Here is a 16,691-nt window from a genome sequence, read left to right on the forward strand (position 1 = left end):
CACCCTTTGCCTTGATGACAGCTTTGCACACTCTTGGCGTTCTCTCAACCAGCTTCACCTGGAATGCTTTTCCAACAGTCTTGAAGCAGTTCCCACATATGCTGAGCAATTGTTGGCTGCTTTCCCTTCACTCTGCAGTCCAACTCATCCCAAACCATCTCAATTGAGTTGAGGTCGGGTGATTGTGGAGGCCAGGTCATCTGATACAGCACACCATCACTCTCCGTCTTGGTCAAATTGCCCCTACACAGCCTGGAGGTGTGTTGGGTCATTGTCCTGTTGAAAAACAAATTATAGTCCCACTAAGCGCAAACCAGATGGGATGTCGTATCGCTTCAGAATGCTGTGATAGCCATGCAGGTTAAGTGTGACTTGTTCTAAATAAATCACAGACAGTGTCCCCAGCAAAGCAGCATGGCTCCATCACACCTCCTCCTCCATGCTTCACGGTGGGAACCACAGATGCGGAGATCATCCGTTCACCTATTCTGCATCTCACAAAGACATGGCGGTTGGAACCAAAAATCTCAAATTTGGACTCATCAATCCAAAAGATAGATTTCCACCGGTCTAATGACCATTGTTCATGCCTCTTAACAACACAACTGATTGGCCCATTAAGAAGGAAAGAAATTCCACAAATTAACTTTTAACAATGCACACCTGTTAATTGAAATTCATTCCAGGTGCCTACATCATGAAGCTTGTTGAGAGAAAGCACAAGAGTGTGCAAAGCTGTCATCAAGGCAAAGGGTGGCTACTTTGAAAAATCTCAAATATAGCATATATTTTGATTTGTTTAACACTTTTTTGGTTACTACATGATTCCATATGTGTTATGTCATAGTTTTGATTTATTCACTGTTATTCTACAATGTAGAAAATAGTAAAAAAAATAAAGAAAAACCCTTGAATGAGTAGGTGTGTCCAAACCTTTTACTGGTACTGTACATATTCACACATACACCTACAAATAGCATGCCCACACATGCACATGGATTCAAATGGATTGCACATTCATATTTTTGCATGCTGTTATGCACACTGTTGTGTAATATCTTGCTCATTCCTCACAGGGGCTTTCCCCAATGCAACAGCTTCTCCTCCCACTGACACCAACACCACTGCTGGCTCACCAACCAGCACCACTGCTGGCTCACCAACCAGAACTACTACTGGCTCACCAACCAGCACCACTGCTGGCTCACCAAACAGCACCACTGCTGGCTCACCAACCAGCACCACTGTTGGCTCACCAACCAGCACCACTGCTGGCTCACCAACCAGAACCACTGTTGGCTTACCAACCAGAACCACTGCTGGCGCACCAACCAGAACTACTACTGGCTCACCAACCAGCACCACTGCTGGCTCACCAACCAGAACCACTGCTGGCTTACCAACCAGAACCACTGCTGGCCCACCAACCAGAACTACTACTGGCTCACCAACCAGAACTACTACCTGCTCACCAACCAGCACTACTGCATCAGGTGACACAGTTATTTCATAAAATAGAAATGCTGGACTGCTATGCACTAAGGAGGACCTGAAATTGGCTTCCATTCCATTTTCACCAATCTATTCTAAAGAAGCTGGTTCCTTTCTTGTCTGTAGACCCTGGCTCTCCTTCAGAGACACACCAACCATCCATTGGAGTGCCTGCAAATCCCACTGGCCTGTCTACAACCAGAGAATCTTTAGACTTCAACTCAACAAAACCTGGTCAGCCAATATGACACATTTGATTACCTGTCTGCTAACGCTACAAATAAGCTTCATTTTCATAGAAAAATATCAGTGGCTCTAAAATAAGTTTATTTTCCATAGGTGTAAGACCTAGGTTGAGAGATGAAGGCTGTTCAAATGTACAATCATTTCCACTGTTATGCTGTTATTAGGCATTGCATCCACCTTCTACAGAGTTAATATGAAACTGAATATGACAACGACTGTAACTGGCAACGACCCAGGGGAGATCATTCAGAAGTGGGTAAGAAACACAACAACAACAGCATCGGCACTGGAGGATGATAAACGTACAACAACATTCTCTTCAGCCTAACGGTCGACACAGCGTCTTTTTGTCTGGGTTACAGGTTCAGAGAAACCTTGGGAAAGTCAAGATGAACGTATTAAACATCAATATTTTAAACTCGACTTATAAGTAAGTCCTGGCATTAACTGCATTATGACATGCTGTGTAGCATAAGAAAAATAAGACCCTGAGGTGTGCCTTTTAACAGGGGCTTGTTCCTTGTGTTTTTGTTGTAGAGTCAATGATCATAAAAAGATTCAAGAACTGGAGATGGTGAGGCTGTTTTAAAAACAAATGACTGTATCAACATTGGAAATTGATTCAGGGTGTAACTACATTTAATCATAATCGCAGCAGTAAGGAACCAGTTATACTATTGCGAAAATTAATGAGCATAATCTTTATTACCACACTGTAAGTTTATGGCTTTCAATATGAGTATTTAATTTATTGCCCACTAGCCATGAATTGTGTTTGGTTAAGCAAGATGTATAGTGCATATTTCATTGTGGTGTCTTCTCTGTTAGACTGCTGAGCTGAGACATGAGAAAAGGTAAGAGATGATTAAAAAGGTAAGAGATGATAAGAATGGAAAGAGATGATCAAAAAGTTAAGAGATGATAAGAATGGAAAGAGACTATAAAAAAGTTAAGAGATGATAAAAAAAGTTAAGAGATGATAAGAATGGAAAGAGATTATAAAAAAGTTAAGAGATTATAAAAAAGGTAAGAGATGATAAGAATGGAAAGAGATGATCAAAAAGTTAAGAGATGATAAGAATGGAAAGAGATTATAAAAAAGTTAAGAGATTATAAAAAAGGTAAGAGATGATAAGAATGGAAAGAGATGATCAAAAAGTTAAGAGATGATAAGAATGGAAAGAGATTATAAAAAAGTTAAGAGATGATAAAAAAAGTTAAGAGATGATAAGAATGGAAAGAGATGATAAAAAAGTTAAGAGATGATAAAAAAGGTAAGAGATGATAAGAATGGAAAGAGATGTACAAAAAGTTAAGAGATGATAAGAATGGAAAGAGACTATAAAAAAGATAAGAGATTATAAAAAAGGTAAGAGATTATAAAAAAGGTAAGAGGATAAAAAGGTAAGATTCTTTAAAAAAAAGTCACAAAAACAGTTGCCATTTTGTTATGTAGACTTGATAGATATTGATACAAACATGTTGTGTTTTGTTTTTTCCCAACTGGTTTTAGTATGCTGTTGACATTTCAGTAACCATTTTTTTTTACTGAATCTGTTTTTTTAAATGTACCTTTTATTTAACTAGGCAAGTCAGTTAAGAACAAATTCTTACAATGACAGTCTACCAGGGAACAGTGGGCTAACTGCCTTGTTCAGAGGCTGAACAACAGATGTTTATCTTGTCAGCTCAGGATTCGATCCAGCAACATTTCGGTTACTGGCCCAACGCTCTAACCACTAGGCTACCTGCTGCCCCAGGTTGGTCACCAGGTTGGTTTTGGGTTTTCATCCCACATTTTATCTGTAGGTTTAGATGTACCTTCCAGGTTGAGGATGCTGATGCACGTAACGTCACGACCACTCAAACACTCATCACTGACCTTCTGTCTGGGAACCATGTTGATGAAGAGATCCAGGTTGACCGCAGAGATGTCCACGTTTCACATATAGGTACAGTATGGCTGACATTTGAACTTTCCTCCATCTGTATTCGATTTTCCGATCTATTTTAGAGTGAATGAATGGTGTCCACCCAACTACTGTCACCAATCATACTTTCTCAGATACTTCCAATAACATCTATATGTGTCATATGACGCATGGAAGAAAGAAAGAAAGAAAGGAAGAAAGAGAGAAAGAGAGAAAGAAAGAAAGAGAGAGAGAGAGAGAACGAGAGAGAGAGAGCGAGAGAAAGAAAGAAAGAAAGAAGGAAAGAGAGAAAGAAAGAAAGAAAGAAAGAAAGAAAGAAAGAAAGAAAGAAAGAAAGAAAGAAAGAAAGAAAGAAAGAAAGAAAGAAAGAAAGAAAGAAAGGAGGAAAAAGAGAAAGGAGGACGGAACGTGCCTGACTTATTAACCTATTTTCCCCTCTCCAGATCCTGGGAGCTGTCCTAAGGACACCCATGAGAGTTTCTGGGGTGTGTATAAATGGCCAATCACAGAGGTCCAGGTGACAATAACTATGATCTGTGAGAAGAACCTTGGATCAAGGGCTTCCAGGAAATGGTGAAGGCCCAGCTAACATTACATTTGCAATAATGCTTGTTAACTGGGGTTGGAAAATCTCATGGCTGTAGTGATGATGGTGGGAGTACCATAAATGGGGGTTTATATAGTAGATACTGTGAAGTAAAATGATGTGCATTATGTTCCATGGTATGGTAGATCTTGTTATCTTTATTCAAACAGTTTCTTGCTGAATCATCTTAGCGCTATACGTCTTTCTGAGGATTCAGAATGTCTTTTAACCTGTTCAATACCAGAGCTGTGACTACGGTCAAAGGGCAAGATCATATTTCTATGGGTAAAATCACCCGTTGCCATAGAGACGGCTCAGCGAAGAGATCCTTCAAATGTCTTCTAGACACAGTGCAACCCTGTCACACACGCTCTTACCTATGTGCACACAATCACTCAGTCACAGAGATGACTCTGGTGGATCTCTCAGTGCGAGCAAGAATCCATTTCCTTCAATTGAATTGGGTGGACGGAACGCCTCTGGTGTCAGAGTGAAACATTGTCCTAGCGTGTATTATGCTAGCAGTGATACATTATGCCAATGTTTATTAAGCCTACCAGGGGAAGGTTGTCTGCAGGAAGTAAACATTGAAGGGAAAGAAAAGGACCATCACCTATAATTGAAAGAAAGCCCTTTGACTTACGTTTCCCATGATGCCTCCGTAGTCCACCCTTCTCCCTGAAACGTCAATACACAAAATATTTTTTTAATCATCGTAAAAAGAGGTGTGCAATTATGCAAAATAGTAACAAATTGTTTATTGACTACAGATCAGAACAAGACAAGACTGGTCCTCTCGTCTTCTGCTCATATCACCTTCATCTCTTTTTTCTCCTGGCCCCCTTCTTCCCTTTAGTGAGTTAGATGGAGTGACTGAGAAAGCCCAATGGGCTAAGCCAAACCTGAAGGCATGCAAGCCGGTAATCACCATCTCTGATCTGGATAAAGTCACCGTCACAGCAAGTGAGGGCCTTGTGCAGTCTAAATACCAGTCACTAGGTTTTGGTGAAATAACAGTCATTTGTTATGTTGTACTGTAGCTATGGCATGCATGTTCTTCCCTAGCCTCTTCCCCTGTGTTTTTCAGTAGTATTATATTGAAATATTCCACAGTGCAGTGTGCTACATAACATTGGACTTTGTGCATTTTCCTCCCAGACAACTCAGCAGATGTGATGGACATGATGAAGAACCTCCTGGGTGACGAGGGGGACCTGAGTGACTCCCAGCTGGCCACCGTGGTCCAGAAGCTGGATGAGGTTCTGTGGGTCAGCACGGTGACCCCTCAGCTCGGCAGAGATATTGTCAACATCGTCGCTGACATCCTGGTGTCCAATTCTGACCTGTCAGCGGTCGCCAACGAGTAAGGGGAAGGGGCAATGGGGAGAGGGAATATGGTTGCAAGATTTCGTGTAATTTTTCCTCATTTTCTGATGTCACCTGTGTATTTTCCTCCTCCTCTGCTGTTCTTTATGACACATTTGTCATTCACATTTTCCATCATGTTCCCAACAGAATTCTGGGTATCACAGACAGCATTGGGGACCAGATGGATTTCCCTGAGGAGTCACTAAATGTGACCGTCCCTTCCCTGGCCCTCTCCATGATCAACGTAGATCCAGAGCTGTTCCAGGGCCTCACGTTTGGTGTCTCCTCGTTTTCGACTGGCCTTGTTCCAGAGGTAAAATTGTAACATGACCCTATTGTCTGGTCAGGCACTTTCTGGATTTGACTAGCAGTGAGTATCACAACTCAGAGATACAGTGTCCATGCTCCAGCAGCGCAGCCAATTTCCTGTCCTGTCAATATGTCCATACATGTCCCGTTCTTTATTGCTCCCTGTGATATACTGAGCCCTTCCTACTAAAAAGAAATGACATAATTAACTGGACTGTTTTTATTCCATTTAAATGAGGACATGTCCTTAAGGGAACAGAGAAATGTGTGACACATGTAGATGTTATGTGACACATGTAGATGTTATGTGACACATGTAGATGTTATATGACACATGTAGATGTTATATGACACATGTAGATGTTATATGACACATGTAGATGTTATATGACACATGTAGATGTTATGTGACACATGTAGATGTTATGTGACACATGTAGATGTTATATGACACATGTAGATGTTATGTGACACATGTAGATGTTATATGACACATGTAGATGTTATATGACACATGTAGATGTTATGTGACACATGTAGATGTTATATGACACATGTAGATGTTATATGACACATGTAGATGTTATATGACACATGTAGATGTTATATGACACATGTAGATGTTATATGGAAAAATGAAAATATAAATAATCCTGCATAACAGAAAATGTGAATTATTATGTGGACATTCCAAGTTTTACATTTCCTGCACTGCAGAAAAGCTCTCCTGCAACAGGGTGATCAAATTAAGATCCTACATCTGTAGCATTAATTTCAACTGTGCTGAAACAGCAAATAGTAATGAAAAGATGACGATTTACAGAAACAAGAACATTGTTTATTCCAACACGTGTCCATTGTTTTCATTGTGGTGCAATGACCTTTAGTTCCATGATGAAATGTAGTTATATCTGTCCACTTGAATAAATCATTGTACATGCGTTTTGATTATTTGTACCCCACTTTCTTTTATAGACCTATGTCAACCAGACGTTCTTGAGTCGGCCTTGTGATGGCACAGTCGCATCCATCTCCCTTCCGCAGTCCCTTCACAACTTCTTCCCCCAGGGAAACAAAAAAAAGAGAGTTCAGTTCCACTTCTATGGCATACAAGAGCTTTTCAAGGTACCTGGTTAAGAATGACTTGATGTCGTTAACAACGTATGAGGTGCATCATGATTTAATTATTCATTAATAACCTTTTACCTCAGTGGGCTAAATCATGGTCACACAGAGTGTTTCTTGGTAGTCTTAAGCAAATCTACTCCGAAACAAAAGTATACACCTCACACACAAGGTTATGGCTTAAAAAAAGAAGACACCTGTACCATGTCAGATATAGAGTTGAAATGTATTACATTTTGAGTTTGCATCCCAATATTACACTTAATATATATCACAGAAAACTGAAATATATATATTTTTAAAAGTTTGACATAGAAACAGCAAGTTTTTAAAAGTAATTTAGGAAATGATGAACAATATTAATAACGTTCCACCCATGAGGCCACTAGAGGGCGATGTGGTCACTTGACTGCAGGAAGCTATGGAAGGATGGTTAACTTATTTCGAAGGGAAGCTTACAGCAAACATACAGTAGTTCAGTGTTTAAAGTTTTATGATCATTCACAGGACCCAGCAACCAACTGGACGCTGAATAGTTATGTGGTGTCTGCCAGTGTCAACAACAGCAATGTCAGCAACCTCAGGGAACCCGTGGTGGTGACACTTCGTCACCTCAAGCCTAAAGAGGTGAGGAATGAAAAATAGCTTCATCTTACCACTGAACATAGTGATGTTTCTGCTTTAGAGCCTGACTAGCTGCACCCTTTGCTTCCCCAACAGAAAAACGAAAAGGTGGAGTGTGTGTACTGGGACTTCCAGAAGAACAATGGGAGCGGTGGGTGGGACAGCAACGGCTGTGAGACACTTCCAAGTATCTCCGCTTATCAGACCACCTGCCAATGCTACCACCTGACCCATTTCGGCGTGCTCCTGGTGAGTCACTTTTGTCGTCGATTGAGGGAAACAAAATACATTAGTGCACTGCATCTGGACTGATATGAGGCTCCTATTGACCTTTGGCCTCTGTGGTGTCCTACAGGATGTGTCCAGGACTCCTATCGGTGAGGCTTACCAGGAGATCCTGACGGTCATCTCTTACCTGGGCTGTGGTGTGTCCTCCATCTTCCTGGGCATCAGCCTGCTCACCTACGTGGTCTTTGAGTAAGTCAGCATTTGGACAGATAGTCAAGGAGGCAGATTCATGGATGGGACAGACAGGGCAGACTATTTGGTGATATTACTACACACTATGTTCTCTACTTTTCTGCAGCCTTTCACATCACATTCTCCACCTCTCCTCCTTTCTCTCTGTGTCATTGGCTTATTTCCTCATGTGCTTCATCTGCCACTCACACTATTATTCTCATTCTCACCCTCTTTCCATTCATCTCCCAATATATTTTTCTCTCTCTCTCTCTCTCTCTCTCTCTCTCTCTCTCTCTCTCTCTCTCTCTCTCTCTCTCACTCTCTCACTCTCTCTCTTCCACTCCGTCACAGGAAGCTGCGTAGTGACTACCCATCTAAGATCCTCATCAACCTTTCTGTGGCTCTGCTGGGCCTGAACCTAGTCTTCCTGTTGGACTCCTGGCTGTCCTCCTTCGGCAGCTACGGTCTCTGCATCAGCACAGCAGCCACGCTGCACTACTTCCTGTTAGCCTCATTCACCTGGATGGGCCTGGAGGCCATCCACATGTACTTCGCTCTGGTCAAGGTCTTCAACGTCTATGTCTCCCTCTACATCCACAAGTTCTGCGCCCTCGGCTGGGGTAAGGCAGTCTGAAGCAAATTAAGGACACTTGTATTAAAATATTTTAGAGCAAGAATTGTATGACTACAATAATATTTTTTTATTTGCTTGTCTCGGAACAACATTCTAATATGTGTTGAGAGCCTTGAGTCGATAAAAAAAAAGATCAATCAATTCAAGGTAAATGACAGTGATTTACTTTCCTTTTCAACGCTTTTGTATTGTAGTCAGTGTTTGAAACGTTTACACAGGCCCTGATCTAACGGATTAGCTGACCATGTTTGATGAGGGAATAGAATGAAGAGGTAAAGTTCTCTGTCTCCACACAGGCATTCCTCTGGTGATTGTCAGCATGGTCCTAGCCATAGAGAAGGATGCCTATGGCAATGTTCTATCTGAGGTCTCCCTTGACTCTCTACAGGGCTCTGAGCCATTGTGAGTGTGCTGCACGGCCAGTTGACCAGTGTTACTGATACAGGTTATTGATAGGGGTGTGTGGCAGTTCATCACATCCATGTTATTTATCATCCCTCTCCCTTTCTCAGCTGTTGGATGCAGAGTAATGTTTTCTTCTACGTCACGGTCGTGTCGTTCGTGCTGCTGGTCCTGGTTTTTAACGTGGTCGTGTTCATTGTGGTTCTGGTTCAAATCCGCCACATGCAGACCAATAAGCCTGCAGCAACAGGAAACAAGCGCTGTGCCATGCATGATTTGAGAGCAGTGGCCAGTCTCACCTTCCTATTGGGTCTCACCTGGCCAATAGCCTTCTTTACCTGGGGACCAGCCAGGGTCCCTATGCTCTACCTCTTCTCAGTCCTCAACAGTCTGCAAGGTAAGGGGACCAATATAATAGTGTCTATTGTACAAGAAGGTATGGAAGAGAGAGAGAGAGAGAGAGAGAGGCAAGTAAGCAGGCAGGCGGAGAGAGAGATAGAAAGAGAGAAGCCCCATTATCTCCTCTCTGTCTGTGTTTCAGGATTCTTTATCTTTGTCTTCCACTGCCTGATGAAAGAGAATGTGAGGAAGCAGTGGAGGATTCATCTGTGCTGTGGCCGATTCAGGCTCAATGACTACTCAGGTACAGTCGATGGACCTGCAAGCAGTTTGTCTGCTAAATTACTCAAATGTAAAAGTAAATATGGTTCATAGAGAGTGTTCCTGAAGTTGCTTCATTTTTGCCTTTGACCCGGGTTTAGATTGGAGCCACTCCATGACGATGGGCAGCAAGACCAAGCAGAACCAGCTGGTGCACCGCTCTCCATCTGTCAAGTCTGTCAACACCTCCTCTAGGAAGATCTCTGATGACTCCACTACAGCTAGCTGTAGCTCTGGCACACCCTACCAACAGGGGGCCTAGTCTACTGTAGCTCCACCACGGGGCCTAGTCTAGCTCCACCAGGGAGCCTAGCTCCACCAGGGGGCCTAGCCTAGCTCCACCAGGGGGCCTAGCCTTGCTCCACCAGGGGGCCTAGCCTAGCTCCACCAGGGGGTCTAGCATGGCTCACAGGACAGGGACACTGAACTTTATGTAACAGTACAACTTTAGACCGTCCCCTCGCCCATACCCGGGCGCGAACTAGGGACCTTCTGCACACATCAACAGTCACCCTCGAAGCATCGTTACCCATCGCCCCACAACAGCCGCGGCCCTTGCAGAGCACATCTGTTACATTTACACAACATATGCTATAACATCCTTCACCTGAAACAATGGGAAAAGCTTGAGCTCAGGACATCATAGAAGACACCTGAGTTCAGTCCATTCTGAATTGCACTGTCGTATGTCTCTCTGCAGTGCAGTCTCAACTTCCTCAGGAGATAAACATAATCTAGGTTTAGCCTGTTCTGTGCATTAAAGGACACAAACTCTATGAATGATGTGTATTGTAAGTGGACTATTGTTGTAGTAAATTATCAATATGTTGGTACCTTGTGCATTCTATTTGGTAAATTGCATTTCTCTTCTCCATAATGTGTTTCTGTTTATCTTTTCACGATGTTAAATTAAAAACTTTTGCAAATAAAAAAGAGGAATGAAAACCTTGAAGTGTAAAGAGTCAACGACACTTCAAAACCTTTCTCGACTTCATAGAAACATATATTTTCAAAGCCTCGTAATGTAGGCATTCCATTGGGCTGTCTCTCACCATTTTAAGAGGAAACAATCCATGACATTTAATGAAACACGTTATGTTTACCGCCACCTCCAAAAGACTTGAAGGTTGATGAATGTGGTTTGTTTAGCATAGCGGAGAATCTTTTATTTTCAGTCTTTTCTCCATTTCTCCATCTAAAATACACCTTATGAATAGCACTCTTCCCACACTTGCATTTTGACAGAAAGATAAGGCTACGTGGTCCATTCAAAAGGTGCCGAATGTAAACTTGGGGACATTTTAATGGAAAGACATCTGACAAGGAGGATCTGTGTCAAGCATATGACAGCATAACATCTCATGTTGTTTCAGCTGTATGGTTACAAGGCAATGTGTCCTTGTGTTGACTAGTGAAAAGATGTCTGCATCACATCTTCATTGGTGGCTGTGACTTTCATTGTAGTTCTCTGTATGAATATGGAATACCGTCTCCTTTTCTAAAGAGAGCTGTTTCAAATAAGAATTTCAAGTCTAATATAGAATATTTATTTATTGCATTATTGAAATTACCTTACTGTCTGAAAATGGTCAGCTGTCTGCATTCTGCCCATAGGAAAACATCTATACTGAGCATAAAATGCTTGTCTTAGATTGACATGAGGATTATTACTTGCACAGTGCACAGAAAGTAAGATCATGTAAATATCACAAAGCAATAGCCTTCTATAAACATGCTATTGTTTATTTTAACCCTTCCAATGTCAAACTGCAGATATTTCCAAACTTTCTAACTGACCAACCCTTCCCATATAGAATGTGTTCCCATAAACTCTTCTTTAAAAGTGAACAGACGTTTTTGGCAGTGCAGTTCACTAAGGAATGTTTTTATAAGGTGCTGCAAGTGTGTGGAGGAACTTGTTGAGTTACATTCTCATCATACCGAGTTTATAGCGCGTCACACCCTCCCTCCCAACGTCTACTGCACAGCAGGCAGCTGGAGCGCTGGATGTGTTGTAGGGAGGCGTGTTGACTGACTCCAATAAGCAGATGGTTTGATGTGTACTCCGTCAATCTGGAAACTTGAAAGAGCACGACGATCTTCAAAGGTTGTATTATATCAGCAGCATTTGAAGAATGCCAGTGCTGTTGTCAAAGGAATGATATTTTGACTCATTTTTGGAAATTGCATGTAATCAACAACAGCAAAGGTTCCTTCAATCAATCCAACCAGGAACTTGGTCCTTGGTCAGAGGAGCTCACCTGCTCAGGTAAGAGTACATGTCATGTATTCCTTTCTTCTGATATAATCTAAGAATACTGTCAATGTAATATATGGTTTTAACAATATTTGCAGATACATGTCTGATTATTATAATTCACCATAACCGTTTATGGTGAATTATCTATTATTCTCTAACTTATGTCACTTGGGAACTTTTTCATTCAATATTAGGTGGTTGTTGATACAATTTGACTGAATGAAAGATAAAAATCTGTCTATCACAAAGTTGTGATAAAAAGGTATGTAGCTTGTAATATGTGGACAGCAATGAGCATTGATTTACTTTGTACCTATAATGTGTGCACTGACAAGCAGACATTGTTTTTAAATAACAGATATCTGCTAATTAAAAGATGTCATTTCAGTCACGTTTTGGAAAGCTTATCCTGCCCGTTCTATTACGGTCATACATACAGGGTTGATGGGGATTTCTCAACTGTCGGTGAATCAAATAAGTTCACCAGGATACTTTCCTTTTTTTGATGAAAACAAAATAAAAAATAACTATTTGACTATTTCATGGCGAGATGATTTGTTAATTCCCCTGGATGCTGGATCCAAGTCAGGAAATCCAATCCAAACCGAGAGATTTATAAACATTTTTTAATTGTTTTTATTTTCATTTCACCTTTATTTAACCAGGTAAGCTGGTTGAGAACAAGTTCTCATTTACAATTGCCACCTGGCCAAGATAAAGCAAAGCAAATTAAATCCATATCCTAAATGATAGACTTACAAACAGCATAATTCCAATGAATGAAACAATCACATGCTGTATGAGTAGCCTAGCCTACAGATGGATTTGCTATTCACAATATCAATGTTCTCTACCTTTCAACTATTGTACTCTACCACAGGAGGCTGGTGACACCTTAATTGGGTAGGACGGGCTCGTTGATAAAGGCTGGAGCGGAATGGTATCAAACACATCAAACAAATGGTTTCCATGTGTTTGATGCCATTCAATATGCTCCTTACGGCCATTATTATGAGCCATCCTCCCCTCAGCAGCCTCCACTGTACTCTACTATGTTCCACCAGGATCTGAGTTGAGTCAGCGATGGCAGTTCGTTCAGGTAGCCCCCAGGAAGTTGTAAAGACAGAGGTGCAGTCCGATAGAGTCATCTTCACCTACTTCCAGGGTGACATTGGTAGCATGGTGGACCAACACTTCACCCGTGCCCTCGGCAAGGCCGGCAAGAACAAGGCCCCCAGCGGGAAGGGCAAAAAGAGCCGCAAAGCTGTCAAATCTGGTGAGCAGACAATATTGCACAATATCTCATACTGTGCAATTAAGTTTATCATCCTGATGCTGTGTGCACCAAACAAGAAAACAGGTGTTCACTGACATGTGAAATGTACACAATGAAATAAAATTCTAGATACTTTTTCTCAATGTGTTTCAGAGTCTGACTTAACGTCTTGTCGGTGGGGTGTCTCAACCCCGTCCTGGTCTGAAGGCCACTTTGCCCCTGTCTCTGGTTCCCTTCAGCTGAGCAACACCAAGGAGTCCAGCTCCAGCCACCCCATCGCCCTCGACTCCCCAGACGAGAGCCCCAGCCCCTGGGCCTTTGCCTCCAGGCAACATGGTGGTCTGGGCCTTCCCGCCATGGCCTATCCCCATGCCATGTCCCCTGAGGGCCTGGGGGTCACTGGACAGCATTACACCAACTCCCTGCTCAATCTCCTCCACAGTGACCGGTCAGAGGTGGCTGCAGACATGGTCTCAGGCTCCAAACCAGAGCTTTTCCCTAGCTGGACGGGTCACCCGGTCTTCAGAGAACCCATGAACCCTGACTCAGGTATGGCTGCCTCAACACAGATCCCTTATCACTATTCATGTGTAGGAAAAGGAAGACTTCTCTCTAACACAGATTAGATAGTGAACTGTAGCCTAGATCACTGTCAGATAAATCTACCATCCAAAATGAATTGGTGTTGTGAAGATTAGGGAGGTTTCACAGTACCTGTGCTTCAGTACTTTTTCTCAACTTCATATCATTTGATTGTTTGGTTGGTTTTCAAAAGGTCTGTTTTGAGTTATTCATCACCTATTCCTCCCTCTTTCAGGAATAGTTCTGGAGAAAAAGGACCTGTATTGGTATTAAATGAAGTGTCACTGCGCAGGGAAGAGAGAGAAGAGTCTGCAACACATTCATGCTGTGCTCCCTCCTCTGGTAATCAGACAATTTCCTGCCAAACCGGCCTCCTCCACAGCCACTCTCAGAAGGATATCAGTTCCTTGAAATGCAACAGCTGGAACGGCCTCTCAGAAACAAAACACTTTCTGACTAACCTGTTTGCAAACCAGATTATAATTCAAGGAGTCGGGGGGTGGGGGATCAGTGTCAAAAATAACCTGTTTCGACTGTGGAGAAAGTTTACATTAAATACTTACATCAAGTTCCTACTTAAAAAAAAAAAAAAATTTTTTTTTTTACAATTGAACAATTTCAAACATTTATTGAAATACGAGTGTTTATGAATAGCTGTTGCTTCCTTCAATGTGTGCACTTCGGGAGGGTTTTTTGATGTGATCTTCATTTGTGATGTGGAACCAGCTAATAAGGTTTAGCTCATAGCAAATGAATGAAATGCAGTTGATATCCTTATGATTGTCATGAAAATGAAAGGGGTTTATGGAGAGGTTGTTGAAATAGGTTATTCAGAGATTGTCTACTTTGTATGCTCAGCAGCAATCTACATTGCACTGTAGGCATTGACACAAACCTCTTTTACTGTAATAATTGAGTTGTAAGACTTTGGATTAAAGATAAAACTTTTATCTGTTACATCTTAATGAAGTGCAAAAAAATCTGGACATCTGGATTGATCTGGATTAGATTAAATATCTTTTGCCTGGAGAGTGTACATTACTCTCACAGGAACAGACCTCGAGCCATTTAGAACAAGTTTGACCATACTGCCACCATATGGCTGAAAACAAGAGGGAAGAGGTGGCTGAAAACAAGAGGGAAGAGGTGCCAAATGTACAAAATGTCACTAGAAATGAATATTAGACTATTAAAATGTTATTTTGTTTTCTCATTCATTTTTCATGTGTGGATATTTTATTGATGCATAGTGGATTATATTCAGTAATACAAAATAAAATATTTTTTCCGCTCCGAACTGGGCATAGCATTTTTGTTAAAATGTTGGTTAGAACAAAGTGGCCATGACAAAGCATCTTCCCCCCCCTGTAAATGTTTTTGAACGGTACTTTGCTAAAAGGCGTCAAACATAACTGTCAAATTCTTTATCCAATGATACTAAAAAGAGAGGAACGACAGCTAGAGGGGTGTTGCATTGTGTTTCAGTATTAGCATAGGAAGAGGACAGGCAGGAGAGGCAGTAACATAGGAAGAGAGCATACAGTTGAGGCAGTAGCATAATAAGAGGACGGGCAGGTGAGGCAGTAGCATAGGAAGAGAGCAGACAGATGAGCCAGTAGAATAGGAAGAGGACGGGCAGGTGAGGCAGTAGCATAGGAAGAGAGCATACAGTTGAGGCAGTAGCATAATAAGAGGACGGGCAGGTGAGGCAGTAGCATAGGAAGAGAGCAGACAGATGAGGCAGTAACATAGGAAGAGGACGGGCAGGTGAGGCAGTAGCATAGGAAGAGATAAGACAATTGAGGCAGTAGCATAGGAAGAGGACTGGCAGGTGAGGCAGTAGCATAGGAAGAGAGCAGACAGGTGAGGCAGTAGCATAGGAAGAGAGCAGACAGATGAGGCAGTAGCATAGGAAGAGAGCAGACAGATGAGGCAGTAGCATAGGAAGAGAACAGACAGATGAGGCAGTAGTATAGGAAGAGTACGGGCAGGTGAGGCAGTAGCATAGAAAGAGGACAGACAGATGAGGCAGTAGCATAATAAGAGAGCAGACAGATGAGGCAGTAGCATAGGAAGAGGATGTGCAGGTGAGGCAGTAGCATTGGAAGAGGACAGACAGGTGAGGCAGTAGCATAGGAATAGGACAGACAAGTGAGGCATTAGCATAGGAAGAGGACAGACAGGCGAGGCAGTAGCATAGGAAGAGAGCAGACAGGTGTGGCAGTAGCAAAGGAAGAGAGCAGACAGATGAGGCAGTAGCAAAGGAAGAGGACGGGTAGGTGAGGCAGTAGCATAGAAAGAGGACAGACAGATGAGGCAGTAGCATAATAAGAGAGCAGACAGATGAGGCAGTAGCATAGGAAGAGGATGTGCAGGTGAGGCAGTAGCATAGGAAGAGAGCAGACAGGTGAGGCAGTAGCATAGGAAGAGGACGGGCAGGTGAGGCAGTAGCATAGGAAGAGGACGGGCAGTTGAGGCAGTAGCAAAGGAAGAGGACAGACAGATGAGGCAGTAGCATAGGAAGAGGATGGACAGGTGAGGCAGTAGCATAGGAAGAGGACAGCCAGATGAGGCAGTAGCATAGGAAGAGGACGGACGGGTGAGGCAGTAGCATAGGAAGAGGACGGACAGGTGAGGCAGTAGCATAGGAAGAGAGCAGACAGATGAGGCAGTAGCATAGGAAGAGGACGGGCAGGTGAGGCAGTAGCATAGGAAGAGAGCAGACAGGTGAGGCA

General features: G+C 42.4%; 2 protein-coding genes and 1 long non-coding RNA gene across 4 annotated transcripts in view; all 3 read left to right on the forward strand.

The window, feature by feature from the left end:
* The window catches only part of LOC110504941 (adhesion G protein-coupled receptor G4-like), a 13,650-nt gene extending 2,867 nt beyond the window's left edge, over positions 1–10,783 (forward strand). The window contains exons 8-23 of the mRNA XM_090219279.1: positions 1,144–1,493; positions 1,924–1,993; positions 3,407–3,689; positions 4,112–4,241; positions 5,111–5,217; positions 5,413–5,617; positions 5,770–5,935; positions 6,907–7,056; positions 7,564–7,683; positions 7,777–7,929; positions 8,036–8,157; positions 8,494–8,762; positions 9,073–9,178; positions 9,289–9,575; positions 9,720–9,821; positions 9,940–10,783. Of these exons, the coding sequence (XP_090075405.1) occupies positions 1,144–1,493; positions 1,924–1,993; positions 3,407–3,689; positions 4,112–4,241; positions 5,111–5,217; positions 5,413–5,617; positions 5,770–5,935; positions 6,907–7,056; positions 7,564–7,683; positions 7,777–7,929; positions 8,036–8,157; positions 8,494–8,762; positions 9,073–9,178; positions 9,289–9,575; positions 9,720–9,821; positions 9,940–10,100 (2,781 nt within the window). The 3' untranslated portion in view covers positions 10,101–10,783. The remainder of the gene's footprint in view (positions 1–1,143; positions 1,494–1,923; positions 1,994–3,406; positions 3,690–4,111; positions 4,242–5,110; positions 5,218–5,412; positions 5,618–5,769; positions 5,936–6,906; positions 7,057–7,563; positions 7,684–7,776; positions 7,930–8,035; positions 8,158–8,493; positions 8,763–9,072; positions 9,179–9,288; positions 9,576–9,719; positions 9,822–9,939) is intronic.
* Positions 2,099–2,647, forward strand: LOC149971608 (uncharacterized). The gene is made up of 3 exons (XR_016491626.1): positions 2,099–2,167; positions 2,275–2,311; positions 2,566–2,647. It is a non-coding gene; the product is annotated as an uncharacterized LOC149971608 (long non-coding RNA).
* A 177-nt stretch (positions 10,784–10,960) lies between the features above and the next one.
* LOC110504942 (uncharacterized) lies at positions 10,961–15,253 on the forward strand. 2 transcript variants are annotated; one of them, XM_021583837.3, is made up of 5 exons: positions 10,961–11,945; positions 12,043–12,107; positions 13,163–13,374; positions 13,528–13,923; positions 14,192–15,253. In XM_021583837.3, the coding sequence occupies exons 3-5, from the start codon at positions 13,182–13,184 to the stop codon at positions 14,227–14,229; spliced, it is 627 nt and encodes a 208-aa protein (XP_021439512.1). In that variant the 5' UTR covers positions 10,961–11,945; positions 12,043–12,107; positions 13,163–13,181; the 3' UTR covers positions 14,230–15,253. The 2 variants fall into 2 exon arrangements, with proteins under 2 accessions (XP_021439512.1, XP_021439510.1); XM_021583835.3 differs by having other exon boundaries at positions 11,678–12,107.
* Positions 15,254–16,691: the final 1,438 nt, after the last annotated feature.

This window comes from Oncorhynchus mykiss, chromosome 25, assembly GCF_057628025.1.
Source record: "Oncorhynchus mykiss isolate SJ-2025 chromosome 25, ASM5762802v1, whole genome shotgun sequence".
Taxonomy (NCBI): Eukaryota; Metazoa; Chordata; class Actinopteri; order Salmoniformes; family Salmonidae; genus Oncorhynchus; species Oncorhynchus mykiss.